Raw genomic sequence first — 21,410 nt, 5'->3', positions numbered from 1 at the left:
AGTGTTCAAAGTTCAACATTAGAAACAGCAAACAGTTTGTATTGAGGCGTGATCTACGTACAGTAGAAACTTAAAGTTATCTTTGTATGGAAGTATATCAGCTTCATTTTCATTTTAGTTATTCAGACATTGCATCTGTTTTGCCACAACCTTCTTTATGAAAAATCTCAAAAATCAGAATTTTTGAACAACCAAGGTTGTAAGTGACGCTGGGAGATGACCTGTCTCAGCATTTCATGAGAAAAAGAGCCTAGGTGAAATTACCTAGCACACTGTCCAGTCACATTGTGAAAACCTCCAGTGACTGAGAGTCCACCCATTTCCCTGGGGAGGCTTCCCTGGGGAGGTTGTTCCAGTGAATGACTGTTTCACTGTAAGAATTTCTTACATATACCAAGGTGAAACCTCTCCTAGTCCAACTTGAACCTATTACTCCTTGTCCTCTCCATGTGGCTCTTTACAAGAAGAAGGACTCTAACCTCTTTGTAGTGACCTTTAATTACTGGACAATTACTAACCTTTAATTACTGGACCTTTAATTACTGGACAACTGTGAGGAGGCCTTCCCCTGAGCCATCTGTTTTCCAGGGAAAAAAGAGCTAACTCCTTTAGTCTTTCCTCACAGGCAGATTCTGCAGTCCACTGATCACCTTTATGGTTCTCCTTTGGACTCTCTCTACTCTGTCCATGTCTTTATGGAATTGTAGACATCAGAAATGGCCACAGTACTCTACGTGTGGCCTGACAAGTGCTGAGTGGGGAGATCACATCTCTAACTCCGCTAGTAATACCCTTATAGATGCAGCCCAGGATCAAATTTACCTTCACTAAATGGTGAATTTCAATTCTTTGTTAGCTCACTTAGGGCTACTGGTCTATTGGATGGAATATAATGTTGTGGCCCTGCAGGATAGACTTACACCAGTGCTATGAGAAGGTTGGAGCTGTGAAGAGGAGGACCATGAAATCACTGCTCTGTACTTCATTGTTGCTTGCTTGAAAGCTACATTCACACTAACTGTACCTCAAAGAGTCACCTGCTCATAAAAAAAGCATCTTATGCAAAGATAAGTCTGGCCTTACATTCCTCACTCTCTTAGAAGCGTCCTATGCTCTATACATCCACCCAGTTCCCACCAGTACCTCAGCTTTCCCAAGGTGCACTTCTCTTCAGTGTTTTCAGACATTTGTTTGGCACAGTCACTCAAAAGGACTTGGGGTGTGAGGAGGCACCAGACATAGGCTGCCTGACTGCTTCTCCTGCAGTGCCTAGACAAAGCAGAGGTTCAGAAAACAGATCTGTTCCCCAAGGCACTTTTACCCAGGAGCACAGCAACTGAAGTACTAAACTCAATGAGAATGAAATGGGTTAAGAGACAATGGGTTTACAAGATCAGTGTGGATTCCCCTCTGGAGTGTAGGTACAGCTGTTACAGACAGCCCTGAGTTCCCTGCATCTCTTTGTTCTTCTTGTCACGTATCTGGCAACTGAAGCTACAATTCTGCACCTAGTAACAGCAGCTACATGCACCACAACCTAACTATTTTGAAGAGGACTAATGTTGCAACTAGCAAATGCTCTCACAGATGACCAAAAGGAGCAGGCTCAAAGGCCAAGGTCAGGTACCAAAAGGTAGATGACGTTCACGTGATTGTTCACTCTCTGTCTTTCTCCTCTTCTGTCACTGAGTAGGAATGCACATTTTGGTGTTTCTGCGGCATAGCTTGTAAGTACTTAGAGAACTGAAAACTGAATTTGGCACTGTTGGCAAGAAATCTCTTAAGCAGCTTCATTCTTCGGGGCAGAAGTACTTTCTCCATGTCTTAGTACCCCTCACAGGGCTGATGCTTTGTGCTAAGGAGAAACACCACACTCTTTCATGCCCAAGCTGTTTAAGGTCAGAGAACTCCATAGTCCACATGTGGCAGCAGCTCTAGTGGAGCTCATCAGCTGCATCTATTTTAAACCTTCTCTTAGCGATGCTCCTTTATGCCTATTATGGATCCATGTTTTTCCCAAGATCAGTTACTTGTGCATCAGCACCTATCAGGTCACAAGCCCTCAGGCTCCAGAAATAGTGTGTCAATGCAAAATGACTCCTTGTCCTCGGCTAAGGCAGCAAATCACAAAGTTAGAGGAAACTTGTTTTCCTCACCCCTCCCATTAATATTGCACTCTGATTCCAAGAAGTCTCCAATCATGCTTTCTAGAATGTCTGTTGGCAAGGCCAGGTCAACCCAGTGCAATGTGTAGGACTTCATTTCCCACACATGCATTTTGAAGTAGATAACCTGACCAATAATTGTCATTTAAGGAATCTGCAGCCTTACCTTTCATCAGCTGGAACACCATTCAGGAGCAAATTCTCAAGCCATAATTTCTTACAGGTGAGAGATGAACCCCAGTGTTTTCAAGTGCATCCTAATTCTTCCATGGTTAGACCAGGTTGTTCATTTCGATGGTAATCCAAATGTTACAAATCCATCCAAATTACAAATCTATCCTTGTAATGCTGTCCAAGGGGATCAGCAATTTTAAGTACTAAAACATGGTCTGCAAAGTTGTTGTGGTATTTGATAGTCAGTCAGCAGGTTTAAAAAGGTACTCATGGAGTTAGAAATACTTGTTCATGCTTTTATTGAGCCACAGTTGCAATACACTGACCTCCAAATTAAGCTTTTGGAGTCATTCATTGTTTAGAGGATTATGTGCTTTAGTAAAACAAAATCCTTTTGCTTCCTTTCAAGTTCTGACAACAGAGATTTTGTCTGATAAGAAAGTATCCCATCTGCTTCACAGTATCATGGTGTGTGAAGGGGGAGAGGAAAGAGGTTGTTTCCCTTCTTTGATGCCCAGATACTGCTGGCATTGATGCAGCTTTTACAGCTTCACCCGTAATGATGGTCTCTCTCAAGAGCATCACTTAAGGTGACACAGGAGTCAACACAGGCTGTCATCTTTTCCTTTAATATATTCAGCTGTTGCCCAGCAAACTACATCCATATTTAGAACATGGGAGGAGTCCTTGGGTCTGAACCTCAGCATGTTTGTGAGAAGGAGGACCTCCTAATCCTTCAAACATGCTGACAGCTGTGGTCAGTGCAAAAGGTTTTCTTCCTGCTGCCTCCTCTGCAGCTCCCCTGCTGCAACTCCAACCCCAGCTCCTTTCCCCAGCAACTTCACAGCTTCTTGAAGTACTCCCTGGAAATGCAGCGGTGTAGAGCTAGTCAGGAACCTCGAGAGACCTGTAAGTGTCCCTGCAGTGTGAGAGATTACTCTCCTTTACCCTTCCTGACACCTGGCTGTAGAATCTGCCCTGAGCAACTATGTGATGCAGAATGGTCCAGTGCTGCCAGAATGGCTGTTCCACATTTTAATTACTACTTGCCTTGCAGGAAACCGGCTGTCATTTAAGAATTCACATCAGCACACATTATGTTGGTGACTTTTTTCTGTTTTATCCAGCCAGGATGCACTTAGTATCTACATTACAACTCATCCACTGATGGAAGAGTCAGACAGGTAGGATGTTTGGGTTGTTTTATCTCTGAAAAGCTCTCAGTACTGTGATTTCTTTAAAGCTGTAGTGTTCCCAGAATTATTCCCACTTGGAAACTTCATTATCAACGTAGTTCTTTTAGCTTTTTGTATTTACATAACTACATGTTGTTCTTTGGCACAAAAGCTTATTATAGAATTATATCGTTATTTCAGTACTAGAAAACACTATATCATACTGCAGCAGTCTGTTGCAGTTAGCAGCTAGTTTTGCTAGATCTACACATTATGTTGATTGGGGTTTATCCCATACTGAGTCCTCTTGTTGACACTTTTACCAGTCTGTTCATCAATCTCCATTTACTTTACAACAGAAGCATTATGTCTTAATTTTGGCTATTCTGTCTAACTGAATTTTGGCTATTCTCTTTCCAAGAGAAGGTAACAAACTGCAATGTCTTCTTAACCAAATACATTGCTTGTTTTGCTTTAGAACTCATTATTAATAACATCTTCTATAAAAAAAATGTATCTGATCTTTAGTTTTGCCCAATAAAAAGCCACTTTCTACAGTTCATGGCCTTCACCTGGCTTGTTCAAAGGAGGCAGCACCTCAGTTCTTCCATAAGTTACTCCATGAGGACTCAGAGACGTTCAGATGGGTTTGCGACTCCATTTTTTCCTTTTTAATGAGACAACTTGCCTCTAAATGCAGCTTGTCAAAATGTGAATGGGACCAGCAGAGAAAGCCTCTGTGTAGTGCACCCATTCAGAGAAAGAACTCCCCAAGGTAGAAATATATTTGCTGCGCTAGGACAGACAAGATACTTCTCCTGCCTTTGCCATGAACCTAACCTCTTCCAAGTATGGGAATTAAATCAGTGTTATTTCCTACCCAGTAATGTAATAAGATAGTAGAGAAATACTAGAGATGGAATAATTAAGAACCTACTGCTATCCAAGGGTTACATGAAATAAAATGTTTTGTTTGTAAATGCTTCAGATTTATACAATTGCAGAATTGAATTGTAACAGGCAAAAGAACTGCTTCTGGTGTATATGCAGAGGAATCTATGGTCTTTATTCACTAGACATTGACATGGCTACAAAAACTAATTACAGGAGAAAACGACCAAGAGGTTCACATTTTGTGCAGCCCTCAGGTCACTTTGCTGCCTCAGGACAGCCTCACTCTTCCTCTTCTATCTTCTTGCCATGAAACTCCCGGCTCTTGGCTCGGAGCTTGTTGACCTGGGACTCTGCAATGTCAGCCCGCTCCTCAGCTTCCTCCAGCTCGTGCTGGATCTTGCGGAACTTGGAGAGGTTGACATTGGACAGCTCCTCCTGTGCGGGGAGAGGGAGTTGGTGGTGAGGAGCTCAGGGCAGGGGTTTCACTGCTTCTGCACCTCAGCCTTGAAAGGCTACAGCTCTTCCCTGGGGAAGGCACAAACTTCCATCCTCCACCTGCTACACAAAAGCACCACACAGACTTCCTTATCCTCCCTTATTCAGGATCCTAGTGTCACAAGCTTCACCAGCACTGTGTCACAACTGAGGAGAAATCTCATCACTTGAATTTGTGATTTAGATATTTATCCTCCCACTACTTCATGCACATAGTGTGACATTTCATGTTGAAAAAGAGGCTGAAGCCTTCTGCTATTGATTACTAGCAGAGTCATGAAATTCTCAGTCAGATGCTGTGGCCGCTGGAATTGTTTAGTCTGACCTGCTGTATAACACAGGCTGCAGAACTTCCCTCAGTTCATCCCTGACTGCCCAAGTGTGCCCAGAAATCAGAAAGGCCTCCTAGCAGGAAACTAAATGGCATGGCCAAGACTGGTGGGTCTTGGCAGTTACTTTCATGTCCATTTCCTGATATTTATAGTCATCTCAATGAGCCTGCTGCTCCGATGCAACGTGCCTATTCTTCAGGCAATACTTACAGCCTCCTCTGCTTGTCTCTTGTAGGATTTCACTTTCATTTGCAGCTTGTCCACCAGATCCTGGAGCCTGAGAATATTCTTCCGGTCTTCCTCAGACTAGAGTGGTTGGCAAACAGAAAAGAAAGTGAACTATTAGTTCTTCATCATGTGAGGTTAAGAATTCCCCTTAGGGATGGTGTGTGCAAAATAGGACTTGCTGTGAGAGCAAGGACACCACCTGCCTTACCTGGTAGGTCAGCTCCTTCACCCTCCTCTCATACTTGCGCACACCCTTCACGGCCTCAGCGCTGCGCTTCTGCTCAGCATCAACCTCCCCTTCCAGCTCCCGCACCTGCAATCACAAACCCATCTTTGGAGCTTCCCTGCTATCTCTCCAAGGGACATGCTCACTCTTGCACAAACACCAGCCCTACGCACTCTGGCCTCCAGCTTCTGGATTTGCTTCTTGCCTCCTTTCAGTGCCAACTGCTCAGCCTCATCCAGACGGAGCTGCAGGTCCTTCACCGTCTGGTCCAGGTTCTTCTTCATCCTCTCCAGGTGGGCGCTGGTGTCCTGCTCCTTCTTCAGCTCTTCTGCCATCATGGCTGCCTGAGAAGAGCAAAGGGTCAAAGCCATTTTGGGTCTGGAGACATTTTGGGGGAGAATACAGCCACCCTCAGCAATGAAAGGAGCCGCCAACTCACATCTGTGATGGCCTTCTTGGCCTTCTCTTCAGCATTGCGGGCTTCCTGGATGGTATCTTCCATCTCCCCCTGGATTTGGGCAATGTCTGTTTCCAGCTTCTTCTTGGTATTGATCAAGCTGGTGTTCTGTTGAACAACAACAAATATTGTCCCCTTAGTTCCAGAACGAAACACTGGGTTTAGTAATCAACTGTTTTAATTTTAACTTGTCATCAAAGTATGTCAAATTAGCATTGTCCTTCAAATGATGCATCTTTTGAGGGTCTGACACACCTAGACAGCAGAGAGTTCTTGAAATTCTAAGAAACATTTCTTACTCCTGTATGTACAATCCTACTCATTTACCAATAACCCAATTCTTGGAAAAAGGGTTACAGTTCTGGTTCAGGTTAAGCTTTTACTTACAAGAGGTGATTTAAGAGTTCACACAGATGAAAAATGTGGAAAGTGAAATAAAAAAGTGTGAAAAGTGAAATAAAAAATAATGCTATTCAAAATCTTGAGATTTTGAATTGCATTAATCAACCTGAGTGTGGAGGAGCTGCACACGTTCAGTGGCATCCAGAAGCTCCTGCTCAGCCACTTTCCTTGACCGCTCCGTCTGCTCCAGGGCTGCCCGTAGCTCCTCAATTTCAGCCTGCAACAGGTTTGCTCGGCGCTCCACCATGGCCACCTGCTCCTTCAGGTCCTCCTGTGTCCTCAGAGCATCGTCCAAGTGTATCTGGGTATCCTGGAGAGGGAAATAAGACAGATTGGGAGGTGGCTTTTTTTCTATTTTCCTATTTCCTATTTTTACATCAGTATAAATCTGACAGAATTGCACAAGAGGGAAATATTTAGTTGATTCATTAACCAGTGAGAACCTGTTTCATTGTGCTGTACCTTGAGCACTCCCTGTGTATTTCTCAGGTTCTTCTGTGCCTCAGCAGCCAAGCGGTTGGCATGGCTGAGCTGGATCTCCATTTCATTCAGGTCTCCCTCCATCTTCTTCTTGAGACGCAGGGCTTCATTCCTGCTCCTGATCTCAGCATCCAGGGTGCTCTGCATGGACTCCACAATTCTGAGGTGATTTCTCTTCATCTGATCAATTTCCTCATCTTTCTCTGCTATCCTCCTGTCAATCTCAGCCTTGACCTGGTTGAGCTCAAGCTGGAGGCGCAGGATCTTCCCCTCCTCATGTTCTAGGGAGGCCTAAGTAAAAAAGAAGCAGGGTGTCAGTGACAGAATTTTACATACAGCTATTTTATTCCAAGCTAACACTTATAAAAAAAAAAAAAAAAAAAAAAAAGGAACCTTTTTCTTTGAATGTTATGGAAACTGAGGCTTTGATGTCCATTGACAGCCTCAAGATTTTTCACTCTGTCAGTAGACCTCTCTGGAAAGCAATCAATACGGACATGTACCTCAGCTTCCTCCAAGGCAGCCTGGATTTCAGATTTCTCCTGCTCAATCTGCTTCTTGACTTTCTCCAGCTCATGAATCGCTTTTCCTCCCTCGGCAATCTGCTCCGTGAGGTCAGAAATCTCCTCTGTGGGAACAAGGACCAATGCCATGGACGGGCACAGGGCAGAATGGGAAGGGCCCTCACACACCAACATGACAGGCATCTTTGCCCACCTGAAGGCACAGACCCATGTGTAGTGGTGGGTACTGGTGGGTGCTGAGAAAGCCCTGCCAGGAGCAGAGGGCCAGGGACTTACGCTGCAAGTTCTTGTTCTCGCGCTTCAGCGTTTCCAGGTGGTCCAAGGACTCCTCATAGGCATTCTTCATCTTAAACAGCTCCGTGCTGAGAGAGCGACATTCTTTCTGGGAGGCTTCCAGCTCAGCCTGTGTTTCCTCATACTTCTGCTTCCATTCTGCCAGGATCTGAAGAGAAAGCGAGTGTCAGTATGGATGTGACAATCAGGAGGGGATGTTTTCCCCAGGAGCCCCCAGTCTGGAGCCTGAAAGACCTTGTCAAAGTTCTTCTGCTTCTTATCCAGAGCTGCACATGCAGCATTTGATCTCTCCACATCAATCATCAGGTCTTCCACTTCATTCTGCAGCCTCTGCTTTGTCTTTTCCAGGGAGGCACATTTGGCATTGACAGCTTCAACATGTTCTTCTGCATCCTGCAGGCGCTGTGCCAGCTTCTTCCTGGAAGGTTTTAAGCACAGATCATTATTTGACAGCAAAGCAGAGGCTTTTCACCATAGGTCTTTTCACTATAGCGCATTTTAACACTTCATGATTATATATCCTATGCACAGATATCCACTACTAGCCAGTCCAAAGGTTTTCCGTAACATTCTCTGGGTCAGAGTATTGTTTTCATCTACATATCCTATACCACAACCTTTTGATGATATACTTTACTTCTGCACTTATCTTGCTCAAGTGCACAGTTTCAATTTTTTATGACAATATCACAGTTTTGTCTTCAATTTCCCTAGTTAGTATACCCCTTTTTTAGTCTTCCCCAACTTCTCCACGTACTTGGCCTCTTCCAGCTCCTCCGTGCGCTGAATAGCATCTGTCTCATATTTGGTTCTCCACTGGGCCACTTCGCTGTTGGCCTTGGACAGGGCGCGCTGCAGCTCCCCCTTGGCTTCCTGCTCCTCCTCATATTGCTCCCGGAGCAAGTCACAGTCATGGCGAGCAGACTGCAAGGCATGGGCCAGCGCGTTCTTGGCCTGGGTAGAGAGTGGGATTGTGCCAGGAATGGTAAAATCATAGGAAATCTCTCCTAAATGAATTAGTTTAACATTGGGAGCATGACATGTGAGGGGCTGTTTGCAATAAAGGACAGATGTAGACCTGAGGATAGAATCCTGTAGTCACATCCCCTGCAGAAATGAAAACCTTCCCGCGCTGTGGCTTCTGCTGAGCAGACCCTATTGCCACTAGGCAGTGTGAAGGTTAGAATGTTTTACCTGGCCAGCTGTAGGAAAAGTCATTACCTTTATCTCTTCCTCTAAGTGCCTCTTGAGCTCCTCAATCTGTTGGGTGAAAGCCTGCTTGCCTCTTGACAGCTGAGAAATCAGAGCATCTTTTTCATCCACTTGGCGTGAATATTCACCTAGCAAAGCACAAAGAAAGAAAATATATACGATGTCATTTGTGACTCAAAACTTAGAAATGCTCTTTCTTTCAAGGACATAGAGGAGGTTCTCTCACCTGCTTCTGTCTGCAGACGAGCTCTTTGAGCACTGAGGTCATTGATCATGCGCTGATGCTCTTCTTCCTTTGTCTTAATCTCACTCAGCTGATCTTCCAGGGTGCGACACATCTTCTCCAGATTTGCCTGTGTGGTAATACATGGAAGTAGTTAATGATGCTAATTCTTAATAATAGCAGCTGCAAAAACTTAAATTTAACAGAATTCCGTTCGGGCAGAAATATCTAGAAGTTGCACACCTTGGCTTTGGAGACAGACTCCATGTTACTGGCCAGGTCGTCAATCTCCATCTTCAGCTCACTCTTCTCTTTCTCCAGCTTCTGCTTCACTCGCTGCAGATTGTCGATCTGCTCCCCAAGCTCAGCGGTGCTGTCCGCGTGCTTCTTGCGCAGGGCAGCAGCCGTGGCTTCGTGCTGCAGTGTGGCCTCTTCGAGGTCACGACGCATCTTCTGGAACTCGGCCTCACGCTTCTTGTTCATCTCAATCTGAGCTGCTGTAGCCCCTCCTGCTTCTTCCAGGCGCTCGCTGATCTCCTCCAGCTCCCTCGAGAGGTCAGACCGATGCTTCTCTGCTTTTGCCCGAGAGGTTCGCTCTGCCTCAATTTCCTCCTCCAGTTCCTCAATACGAGCCTGGGGAACACCAGGGACCATTCACACCCGTGCCCTTCTCTTATCTGACCTGAAGTTTTGTGAGAGGGGCAAGGAACAGAGACTTGCCTGAAGCTCCTTGATCTTCTTCTGTAATTGCATGCCCAGGGCTTGTTCATCCTCAATTTTGCTCTGGATCTGGCTAATTTCAAAATCTTTCCTTTGGGCAAAGAAAACCATGTTAGAGCTGAAAGAAAAAAGACAAGCACACCAGCCCAGCACTCACATGCTCCACACCACACTTACTTCTTCAGTTTCTCATCCAGTTGCTGCTTATCATTTTCCAGATCCATGATGCTGTCTTGGGCCAGCTTCAGGTCTCCTTCAAGTTTCCTCTTGGCTCTCTCAAGGTCCATGCGCAGTTTTTTCTCTTGCTCCAGGGAGCCTTCCAGCTACAGCAAAGACCATCAGTGTTCTGCTGTTAGTGCCTGACTGTAACAGCTTTAATCTTCTCATATGCATCTTTACTTACATCGTCCACTTGTTGCTCCAGCTTGGTTTTAGCTTTGGTGAGTGTATTGACTTTATCCTCTTCTGCCTGCAGGTCATCCAGTGTCTGCTGATGGGCCTCTTGGAGGGCTTTCTTCTCTTTTGTCAGCTTGACAATGGTCTCATCCAGGGCTGCCATCTCCTCTGTGAGGTTTTTCACCTACAGATATAAGCATGCAGTGAAATGTTCACTTTACAGTACTTAGCCAGGAGTTGTATCATTCCTTTTGCTACTCAAGTGAGGGCTTAACAAGGAGTTGCATTATTCCTTTTGCTACAGACGTGAGAGCCAGCTAAGATCTTCCAAAGCTAGTATGTCCTGGGTAGCAGGCTCTTTTGCTTCAAGAAGCAATGATTATTTGATCCCTGATGTGATTCCTTGGGTGTGTACCTTGTTTTCAGTGGCATGCTTTTCCTTCTCCACTTTGGCCAATGTTAACTCAAGGTCATCAATATCTTTCTTCAGCTCCGAACATTCATCCTCCAGTTTCCTCTTCTTGGCTGTCAACTCAGCATTAATTTCTTCTTCATCCTCAGCCCTTTCAGTCACCTCCTTCACTTTGGCTTCCAGCTGGATTTTAGTTTTGATGAGCTGGTCACATCTTTCCTCAGCATCAGCTAAAGCATCAGCTTCCTGGTGGGAAAACACAGGAAAGTTTATTTTATTTTGAAGGAACATGTGTGTATCAGCAAGACCTTTGGGATTACTTTTTGAGAAATGATTACTGCATAATTACATTGCAAATTAGCCATTTTGAAAATTGTTTTGATCACTTTCACTTTTACATGACCTTTTTCATCATCACATACTGTGTCTAGATACATTATATGTCACCTTGTTTATTGCAGGTATGTGGGTGGCTTACTTGGATTTAATTGATGTTTTCCTTTTCTCCTTTAGAAAGTTATGAGTGATAGTATTTTATAATTCCACATATTCAATTTTATGTAGATGCACTGAGAAATGTAAATAATTCCACCCTTGAGAAAATTTTGAAACTCGTATTAGTATATTTATACCCGGCCAATACAGCAAGTGGATACTAAAAGTCAGTGTTCCAGAGAAAGATTCACCTTTCCCTGAAATGGACACTCCAAGGATACTGCCTACGTGTTGCCTAGAGTGTCCCAGGAAGTGAAATGGCTTTGGAGCAAACATATAAGGCTGGTCTTGTGTGGTAGGATGCAAAGAGCATCTGTTTCTTAGAATCATAGAATCACAGATTAGTTAGGGTTGGAAAGGACCTTAAGATCATCAAGTTCCAACCCCCCTGCCATGGGCAGGGACACCTCACACTAAACCATGTCACCCAAGGCTCTGTCCAGCCTGGCCTTTAACACCGCCAGGAACAGAGCATTTTCAACTTCCCTGGGCAACCCAGCGTACTAGAATTCAGTGTTCCAGGAGAAGTTTCAATTTTGGCTCAAATGGACAGACAGGCAAAAATGGCTTTGGAGCAAACATATAAGGCTGGTCTTGTGTGGTAGGATGCAATGGCCATCTGTGTCTTCCGGGAGCTACAGGAGCCCGAGTGAGATATGCTCTAAGAATATTAGGCTTTACATGTTTATAACTGAATTAAGGTATAGTTAGTCAATCCAGTCGCTGTGTCTACTCCACTAAATACACAACAGTGACTACACTGACGCCTTATGTCATGAAATCACATGGAGACATATAAGCATTAGGACTAAAAAGTTACTCTTTAGCTTTTTAATAGTGAGACTGGGTTGGAAAGAAGTTGGTCTGAATTTTACCTTTTTTTTAAAGGGCATACAATATAAAATATTTTGTAAAGTGTGCAATTTGATAGTTCTTTAGTATGGAAGAAGGGTTAGATATTATTTTCTCATTTCCCCTGTTAAAAAAGCAATTCAGAAGTCACTCACAGCCTGCACTTGGAGCTGCAGATCATTTTTCTCTTGCACAAGTTTCACCATTTTCTCCTCCAGCTCCTTCCTCTTTGCCTCAGACTTTGCAAGCTCTTCTTTGGTTTTCTCAAATTCTTCCTTCATAGTGGCCATCTCTTTCTCAGATTCTGCACTCTTCAGCAAGGGCTTGATCTTGAAGAACAGCTTCATCCAGGGCCAGTGCTTCACATTCATGAATGCACGAATATTGTACTGGATGCAGAAGATGGACTCCCTGAAAAAGAATTAAAAAATACATTAAATATTTTCAGGAGGACGAGTGTCAACACTTTCCCCTAAGTGACTTTAACGGAAGATGAGGAATGTCTACCTTCTCTCCACCATTCTCTGGTACTCCACTCTCATCAGGAAGCCCCTACATCTGGCCTGTGTGCGGGTGATGAGCTGTGCCAGCTTCTCATCCCTCATCTCCTCCAGGAGTCCCAGCAGCCCAGCTTTGAAGAACACCTTGAGAAAGGGAATGTTGCTGCACATCACTGGCAGGTAGAGCAGAGCACAGAGATGCAATGAATGACTCAAGAAAGATTTGTACCTTGGTGTGTCCAAATTTGTACTGGGTATGGTCCACATCAATTGACCCAAGAAGCTTCTCAGAAGCCTTCTTGCTGTCAATGAACTGTCCCTCTGGGATTGCACTGGCATTAAGTACCTTGTATCTGTCAAAGGAGAAATGAGAACGGTACTTTTTCTCATCCAATACACACTAGCTACTGAACCCACCAGCTCAAATGTAACTAGTTGTGACAACAGACCACAGCCTGAATGAAGCCATATGAATGAACCAGAGTTACTTTTAATGATGCTGAGGAGTGCAGCTCTGTTACCTCTGTTTGAAGTCAGCATAGAGCACTCTGCTGGGGAAACCTTTCCTGCAAATCCTGATGCCTTCCAGCACACCGTTACAACGCAGTTGATGAAGTACCAGTTCATGCTCCATGGCACCTAGCAATACAAACCATAAATGAACACCAGTTTCCATTGCAAAGGGGAATGGCTGTATCAGAGCAAGTTCTCTTTCTGCTTGAGCATCTTACCAGGTGTTTTTGTTTCATTTGGGATGATGCAACGCACAAAATGAGGATGAGTGCTCCGTAGGTTGGTCATCAATTTGTTTAAGTTCTCCTGTGGGAACATATGTTGTAGCTTAGTTTAAAATTTTACTTTTGTATTTTCTGTATCTTCATGCCAAAAAACTAATACAGTGACTCTTAGGAGGAAGTAGCTTTCAAATTCAAAATATATATTTAATTAATCTTTTGTATTCTCGTTAAAATAAGAAAACCAAAATAAATAAATCCTTCACCTTAATCTGTAGAAAATAAACAGTACTGTGTGAATATTTTAACACAAGTCTTTACAGGATTAATATTTATATTACATCCCAGACTCTAAAAGATTTTTTTCACAAAGAATTTAAGTGGACTTTTGATAAAATTCAGGGAGCCAGCTGAAGACTGCTTGAAACAAATCCCAAATGTGAACAAATAATTACTGGGAAAAGGCAGTGAATAACATCTGCTCTATTCAAAATTTCTATTGTTTCATTATAAAATCAACATCATGAAAAGAACAGGATTTTATATAGCTCAGATTTGAAACTATATTTATGTTAATTAACTGATAACATAATTCATACTTTACCCGGAAAAGAGCTGAGACTGTCTGGAAAGAAGAACCCTTCTTCTTGCCACCCTTCTTTCCCCCACCAGCTCCACCACCACTAGCCTCTTCAAAAATAAAAAAAGTTTTTAAATATCATCTCTTTTTTGCTGCACCTTTTCATATAAAAAAATGTTTGCAAACAGAATTTTAGAGAAAAAAAAACGAATTTTAGAAAACTAACCAGCTTCTGCTCCACCATAGGAGGCAAAAAGTAAAGCCAGTGTCTTTACAGATGATTTCTGGTACAACCCAATGACTGTTTCATTCAGAGGGTCTTTGTTCTTCTCAAGCCAGCCAGTGATGTTGTAGTCCACCGTGCCAGCATAGTGCACCAGTGAGAAGTGAGCCTCGGCCTTGCCTTTGGCAGGCTTTGGCTTCTGGAAGTTACTGGACTTGCCCAGGTGCTGGTCATAGAGCTTGTTCTTGAAAGAGGTGTCAGTTGCCTTGGGGAACATGCACTCCTCTTCCAGGATGGAGAAGATGCCCATGGGCTGGAAGACAGTACAATAAAGAAGAGATAATGCTGTATAATAATGTGATCACTACTTGTTCTGAAAGAGAATATAGTAAAATACAGGAAGCTGAAAAATGAACCAATACTCTTGTCATGAAGAATATTTCTTTTTAGAAAAGTGAATTTAAAAGATTCACCTGCTTGAATCCCACTTTGGAAGAGTGCTTTAGGAATGTTTTCTTATGCCAAAAACTATGCAAAAAAATTGCAAGGAGAAATATTATATTTGAAAATATCTTTAAAAAATGTGTCTGTTGCATATGTACTCCAGTTTCTCTACTTTTAATCAAATCCTTAAGTTATACAGAACTACAAGAAATTTCTTTCAGTTTCTTGCACTCAAAGGTCAGGTACTGACTTTATTGGCTTGTGCTTACTTTGCTGTGAACCATCTAGAAAATAATATATTGTCCAAACAACTTCATGCCAGGACCTTAAAAAAACATTTTATTTTACTTTGGGTGGTAGTCAGTGGTTTTGAAATAAAAAAAAAAAAAATTAAAAAATTAAAAATACTTTAATCAAGCAAGTGGAGATACTTTCCACTCAGAGTTGGTGCGTGAGGTTAACTTCCATAGTTAACCTGTGGACTTCTTAATATCTCTAGGGCATAATAAGCAATAGTACAGATTAAAAGGTATTTCAAGAACTATAACTGAATGCATGAATCTGATCATGGAAGAAACCTTATTTTCAATAGCATTTACCATTTTATTTTAAAATAATGAATTTCTAAAAATACCAAGCATTCTGAGTTAAAAAATTACCTTCTCAATGAGCTCAATGCAGGCAGCCAGGTCCATCCCAAAGTCAATGAATGTCCATTCAATTCCTTCCTTCTTGTACTCCTCTTGCTCCAGCACAAACATGTGGTGGTTGAAGAACTGTTGCAGTTTCTCATTGGTGAAGTTGATGCACAGCTGCTCCAAGCTGTTGAACTGCTCGGTGGAAAACAATCAACAACCACCCATCACCAACATGCACAGTTCTTGACCATTCTCAACCCTTTATAAATCTCCCCAGTTAAAACAAAACTGTATTATCAGGACTGCACCATAACAATACCTCTATGCAGCTCTCCACAGAAGTATCTGCATAATGAAAAGAGATTTTTTCTGGAGCAGATATTTCTAGTGGACCTCCTAAAATTCATGAAGCATTTTGGCATTTTTTTTTATTTGGCCAAAACAGTCCCAGTCTCCAATTTTTAATCTCTGATTAAACACTTAGATATTAATTCGTTGGTTATTTAAACATTTTACACATTTATTCTCTTATATGTTTGTCAATGGGTCTTCAAATCTTAGTTCTGCTCTAGCACTTCTCCTATCATATTATTATAATTATGTTGGTTTTTTTTTAAATCACTATCATTAAGCTAAAACTGTTGAAATATTACAACATATAAAATTCTATTAGCTACTTCTACATAAACAATAAAACTGTTCTTGTACAGATGAAGCTTCTGAGGATTTTGCTCTGTGCTACAAAAGAGAATGAAGGACTTTTCCCAGAAAATTGCAGATGACTATCATGTTAAACCTTCAGAAGTTTATTACTCTGTGATATAGCAATCTACCCCTGCAAGAGTAGTTCTCAAGCCTAGAATCCTTACATCAAAGATCTCAAAGCCAGCAATGTCCAGGACACCAATGAAGTACTGTCTGGGCTGCTTGGTATCCAGCTGTTGGTTGATGCGAACAACCATCCACAAGAACATCTTCTCATAGACAGCTTTTGCCAGGGCACCAACTGAATTGTTCACCTAAACCAAAGAAGAATGGAGAAGAAAAATAATATTCAGAGCACACAGTAGGAGGTACCAGCCAGAAGTTCCCAGTCTCCAGGTGGTTGTTACCTGCTGTACAGTTTGACCCTTGGTCACATATTCATTCCCAACCTTGACTCGGGGGTAGCAGAGGGCCTTCAGCAGGTCAGCTGAGTTCAGACCCATCAAATAGGCAGCCTTGTCAGCCACTAAGAAGAAAGAAATAGAAAAATTAAGACTAACAAGACATGCATGATTTTGAGCAATGAACCTATTCCAAAGCAACTGAATTACTGAACAACATTATTGAATGTCCTTGTGGTCAAATTCTTCTTAGTGGATCTCAGGGAAAACACTAAAGTCATTAAAACAAAACGCATATGTTTTGAAAGCTTTTCAGAGCAGTACATCTGAATGCTATTTGTGTTTTTGAAAATCCTCACAGAAGTATCCAGAAACAGTGTATTTATTAAAAATTCATCCTGAAAGCTGAATTTCATCACTTCAGTCCATGATAATTGGCATTTGTAAGCCAGGCAACAAAATACCAAAGTATTAGGAGGTTGGCTGCTTGAGTGGTGGTCACTAATCCAAGGCATACACTTTAAGTACTTGGGCTACCTGTATTCCTCGGCAGCAGCTATAGTCCTAAATGGGAATACATTCCAAAACTAGAGGTAACAGTTAAGAAGTGTCCTCTTTGGTAGGCTTACTGTTATTGTCATTGCAGAAAGCCAAACACATTCATTCATTCAAGAGCAAAACGTAAAAATTCATTCCTGAAGATGGCCATCTAAGAGCATTCTTTTGAAGTAGGCAAGACAATCATTTTAAACCATATATGCATTAGATGACAGATAATACTTAAATGATTAAATAGTCAGCGAAGAAGCAGAGACCTGAGTCAGTTCCTCCCTATTATGTTGTACCTATGCTTCACTTAGGTAATAATAATACTAAGCAGTGGCAGTTATGGATTTGAATCTCCAAAGGAGAAGAAATAAATGGAAAAAAAGTTCCCTTTTACCTGAGCAAAATTCCTAAATGATTTGTGATTTATGAAGAAGTTCTAATACTGGTGGCCCAGGAGAGAATTATGGACATGCATGCAATTTATACTTCAAAAAAAGATTAGGTAGTAATTGAAAAAAAGGGTATATTTTGGATGGCAGTTTCATATGCGTGTACTAGCTCACCTAAACACTTTTTCATACATTTCCATTGTTCTCTTTTGTCATCTTCCATGTACTTAATTATTAGTGTACTTCTATTTCTAACAGGTAAACCACAGATGTTGCAAATACCTTCGGTGCCATCAGGCTCTGCCTGCTCCTCTCGTTGTTTCTGCTTGAACTTCAAGTTCCCATAGTGCATGACAGCCCCTGTCAGCTTGTAGATGGCTGTCTTCTCATCAGCGGTGAATCCCAGGATGTCAATGGCACTCTGCAAGAGGTGTAATAAAATAAAGCTTTGTCTAGAAGAGATGAAAATAGGTACAACCTTTTTAATTCTTACTTACATCTGTAGCCATCAGCTCCTCCTGGTCATTAATGCTGGGAACAGTGATTTCACCTTGACTAACAAACTGGTAGTCATATGGGTTGGTGGTGATAAGAAGCATGTCTGAAAGTAAGAACAGGAGACATGAAAGTTGAGTTTAACCATGCAAGCAATAGTGTGAACTGAAGTTCAGCAATTTCTCCTTCAAGTTGATCATTCTTCCTACCTATTAGCTCTGGCTTCTTGTTGGACATGATTTGATAGAATATGTGGTAGCTTCTTTCTGCCTTGAGCTGGAAAGTGACTCTGGACTTCTCCAGCAGATCTGGAATAAAAATCTGGTTAAAACCAAGAAGAAACAGTAAAAAAAAAAAAAAAAAAAAAAGAAGAAGGAAAAGAGAGAAGGCAAAATAGGTAAAATAGATGGTTGGGTGAGAAGGTGTTGGATGGATGGATGGATGGATTGTGAGCAAGTATTTCAGGCAAATGTCTTACATGTTTCAATATCAGCAGAAGCAAGTTTTCCTGTGGCACCAAAGTGAATTCTGATGAATTTGCCCTTTAAAAGAATAAAAGTGTCTTAATACTTACATCATAAAAATACATCTAAAATTGAGAGGTTTGATATTTATTTTACAGGGCACAATATTTCTACCTAGAGACGTTTTCTTAAGAATCTGTTATATTTCCATTATTGACAAAAAGTTGTCTTCTACATTTTTCACCATGAAAATTGTCTACAGAGGCATAGCTCTGAATGTATGCTGAATGTACAAATGGGAAGGAATGCGTGGATTGCATTAGCCAAAGTCTTCTAACTATACCCTGCATACAGAGAGCAGTCACCTTAATGATATAGAAATAACAATTCAAGTAGTTCAGCTTTTAAATGTCCTGTATTGAATAATTCATTTCAGTTTTGATGATTTAAACTTGACATAAATCAAACTTATTATACAAGTAGAAACTCTCTCTCCACCCTCTGTCTCCCCGCCCCCTGCCTGTTTCTCTCAGACTTCTTTTACTTTCTTTGTCTCTCTCTTTCCGTCTTTCTTTCCCATTTTTTCCTAACTTCCATCTTTTTCTTACTTGGCATTGTCTGCCTGCATTTTAGCAAAAGAGCAGAGATATAAGTAAAAATAAACAAAACTGTTGCTTAACACTACAATACATAATAGCAGAAAGAGTATGGGACCAGTTACTTTGATTTGCATCTCATTGCAAAGGAAAATTATTTTTTGTTTATAGAATCACTCTTCCTGAATTCTGGAGATCTACCTTTAGAAGAAATGATAAAGTCATGTTAAGAAAACTCAGTCTCACTCTTGAAAACGCAATGGCTGAATAACAAAAAAGAACGACTGCCATAAACTCCTGTTTACTGGTTTTTTTTTTCAGGAATCATTTGCTTAATCCACTTACAAAGCGTGAGGAGTTGTCGTTCCTCACAGTCTTGGCATTTCCAAAGGCCTCCAGCAGTGGGTTGGCGCTGATGATTTGATCCTCAAGCGTCCCCTGCAGAATGATAATTATTGCTGGTTATCCTTTAAAAAAAACAGATCAGAAGCAGAGATCAGCATAGATTTCAGCCAGTGTCTATTAATTTGCCTGCATTTTGCCTGATGTCTGTTCTTCCTTCTTCTTGTCCCCACTCGCTGCAATTGTTGCAAAGTACTGGATGACACGCTTTGTGTTCACAGTCTTCCCCGCTCCGGATTCTCCGCTGTGCAACCAAAGAGAGAAGAAGAGAGCGTGTGGTTAGGCAGGAGGTTCCCTGGCACCAGGCAGCCTCACAGGGACCAGAGCAGGGAGTGTACATACGTGATCAGGATAGACTGGTTCTCGCGATCTATGAAGGAAGCAGAAATACAGTACATTGAGTTTTAAAACTCAATGAACACCACAGAAAGAATGAAACATAGCTAGGTAAGTTTAATGTTTTCAACTCTATGCTGTCATGTTGACTTAAAAATCAAACCAACCAAACAAAAATATCTCCACAACACCTCAGTAAGTGAAGTGTCTTTCAATTAAAATACTAGAAAAAAAGGTATGAAGATAGTAAAACACACAGTGTTATGTATGCATCAGAACCGGGAAGCTTTCAAAGTCTCCTCATATTAGTGAGACAGAGTATTCCTTCAGAGAATTTCATGGTACAATCCCTCTGAGAAAAAGAGAACCACTCACCAGTCAGCATGAACTGATAGGCATTGTCAGAGATGGAGAAGATGTGTGGAGGGGCCTCCTGGCGCTTCTTGCCTCGGTAGGCCAACACCACCTCCGGGTTGTACACCGGCAGCCACTTGTAGGGGTTGACGGTGACACAGAAGAGACCCGAGTAGGTCTGTGGAGAAGGGAGACAGCACGTTGGCTTCCACTTAGGCTGGCAGAGCAGTTCCTCCCAGCTACCCAGAGGAAGACTGCTGCTGGTACTTACGTAGATCATCCAGGCTGCGTAACGCTCTTTGAGGTTGTACAGCACAGCGGGTTCATGGAGGTGGGTCATCATAGCCATGTCCTCAATTTTATCATACTTGGGAGGGTTCATGGGAAAGATCTGATCATCCTTCACGGTCAGGGTCTGTCAGAGGAAGAAGGAGGTGCAGGTATGTCAGCTAAGAACTAAGAGTGAGAATTAAATGGTGTCCTTCAGCCTTGCTTCTTACCTCTCCACCTTCAGTCTTGACAGTCACCTTCCCTGATTCTTTGCTCTGGATTGTTCCTTTCACAAAGGATTCCTTAGGATGCACCACAAAGACCGATGATTTGGCATCAAAAGGCTTATTCTGTGCCTCAATTCTCTCCTTTTCTGATTTTCGGAGGTAGGGAGCTGCCTCCCCAAAGACGGCCATCTCGGAGTCTGACGACATGGCTGCAGCTTGTGGAGAGGCTCGTCAGCAGAGAACACTGTGGAAGAGCAGATGTGTTGCTCAAATGTGTCAAAAAGTAAGCAGTTGTTAGCAGAAGAAAAGATGGGAAAAGAAAGATACTGTATTAATATTATTCTTAGCTTTTTTGGATATAATTCTATATTTTTGCATTAGTGTGAGTCAACATTTGTGGAAATTGTGGAAATTATTTTTCAGGAGATCATTTGTTGTAGAGTCCACTATACTGAAATTACATTTAAGTAATTGATAGTCACTTAGTAGTCAAGTGTTTAGGCACTACACTGTGAAGTTGAGAACCTGAAAATTCCTTTCAGCAGCTGAGGCATTCTTTTAAAATTCACTTGAAATTAGTATAATGCAGTTTCTTCCCAAGTGATACTAATTCAGAAAGCTCAGAAGTCTCATACACCATTGTCTTAAATGGTATATAGACAACTCAAGTATCTTGATGGCTTTGTTTCACTCTCTGAAGTGTTTTTATCATTGTATTAATTCTACAATTATTTGCTAGCTTTAGTGAGTTCTAGAATCCAGGAATAAATGGCTACAATGCCTGTGAAAAGAAGACTAATACTGTTCCAAAACACAGTGACAACTCTATTGCTATTAGTTTCTTTACTTTTTAAAAATTAATATCATTTCAGGGGATAACAGATTGAAGCATGAAGACTGAAAGGAATTCTAAAAGTTAGGTATTTTAAAGCCAATAATATTTCTCT

The 21,410-nt window shown here is 41.8% G+C and overlaps 1 protein-coding gene across 1 annotated transcript; it reads right to left on the bottom strand.

Annotated features, from left to right (window-relative positions):
* Positions 1–4,534: 4,534 nt before the first annotated feature.
* On the bottom strand, positions 4,535–20,685 carry LOC133219220 (myosin heavy chain, skeletal muscle, adult-like). Its single transcript, XM_061366426.1, has 38 exons — positions 20,467–20,685; positions 20,238–20,381; positions 19,988–20,144; positions 19,619–19,646; positions 19,406–19,520; positions 19,220–19,312; positions 18,293–18,356; positions 18,024–18,122; positions 17,817–17,920; positions 17,602–17,740; positions 16,388–16,506; positions 16,145–16,294; positions 15,297–15,467; positions 14,197–14,506; positions 13,995–14,080; positions 13,388–13,475; positions 13,178–13,295; positions 12,886–13,009; positions 12,664–12,800; positions 12,312–12,567; positions 10,813–11,055; positions 10,405–10,581; positions 10,179–10,324; positions 10,002–10,092; positions 9,525–9,914; positions 9,285–9,411; positions 9,068–9,186; positions 8,604–8,800; positions 8,081–8,264; positions 7,829–7,994; positions 7,532–7,656; positions 7,011–7,319; positions 6,655–6,858; positions 6,129–6,254; positions 5,863–6,033; positions 5,672–5,776; positions 5,446–5,541; positions 4,535–4,843 (listed from the first exon to the last, which is right to left on the bottom strand). The coding sequence occupies exons 1-38, from the start codon at positions 20,668–20,670 to the stop codon at positions 4,688–4,690; spliced, it is 5,838 nt and encodes a 1,945-aa protein (XP_061222410.1). The 5' UTR covers positions 20,671–20,685; the 3' UTR covers positions 4,535–4,687.
* Positions 20,686–21,410: the final 725 nt, after the last annotated feature.

This window comes from Neopsephotus bourkii, unplaced genomic scaffold (genome assembly GCF_033783945.1).
Source record: "Neopsephotus bourkii isolate Nb327-2 ecotype Australia unplaced genomic scaffold, CSIRO-AGI_Nbou_v1 NB_5, whole genome shotgun sequence".
In the NCBI taxonomy this organism is placed as follows: Eukaryota; Metazoa; Chordata; class Aves; order Psittaciformes; family Psittacidae; genus Neopsephotus; species Neopsephotus bourkii.
This window is presented reverse-complemented; position numbering and strand designations above follow the sequence as displayed.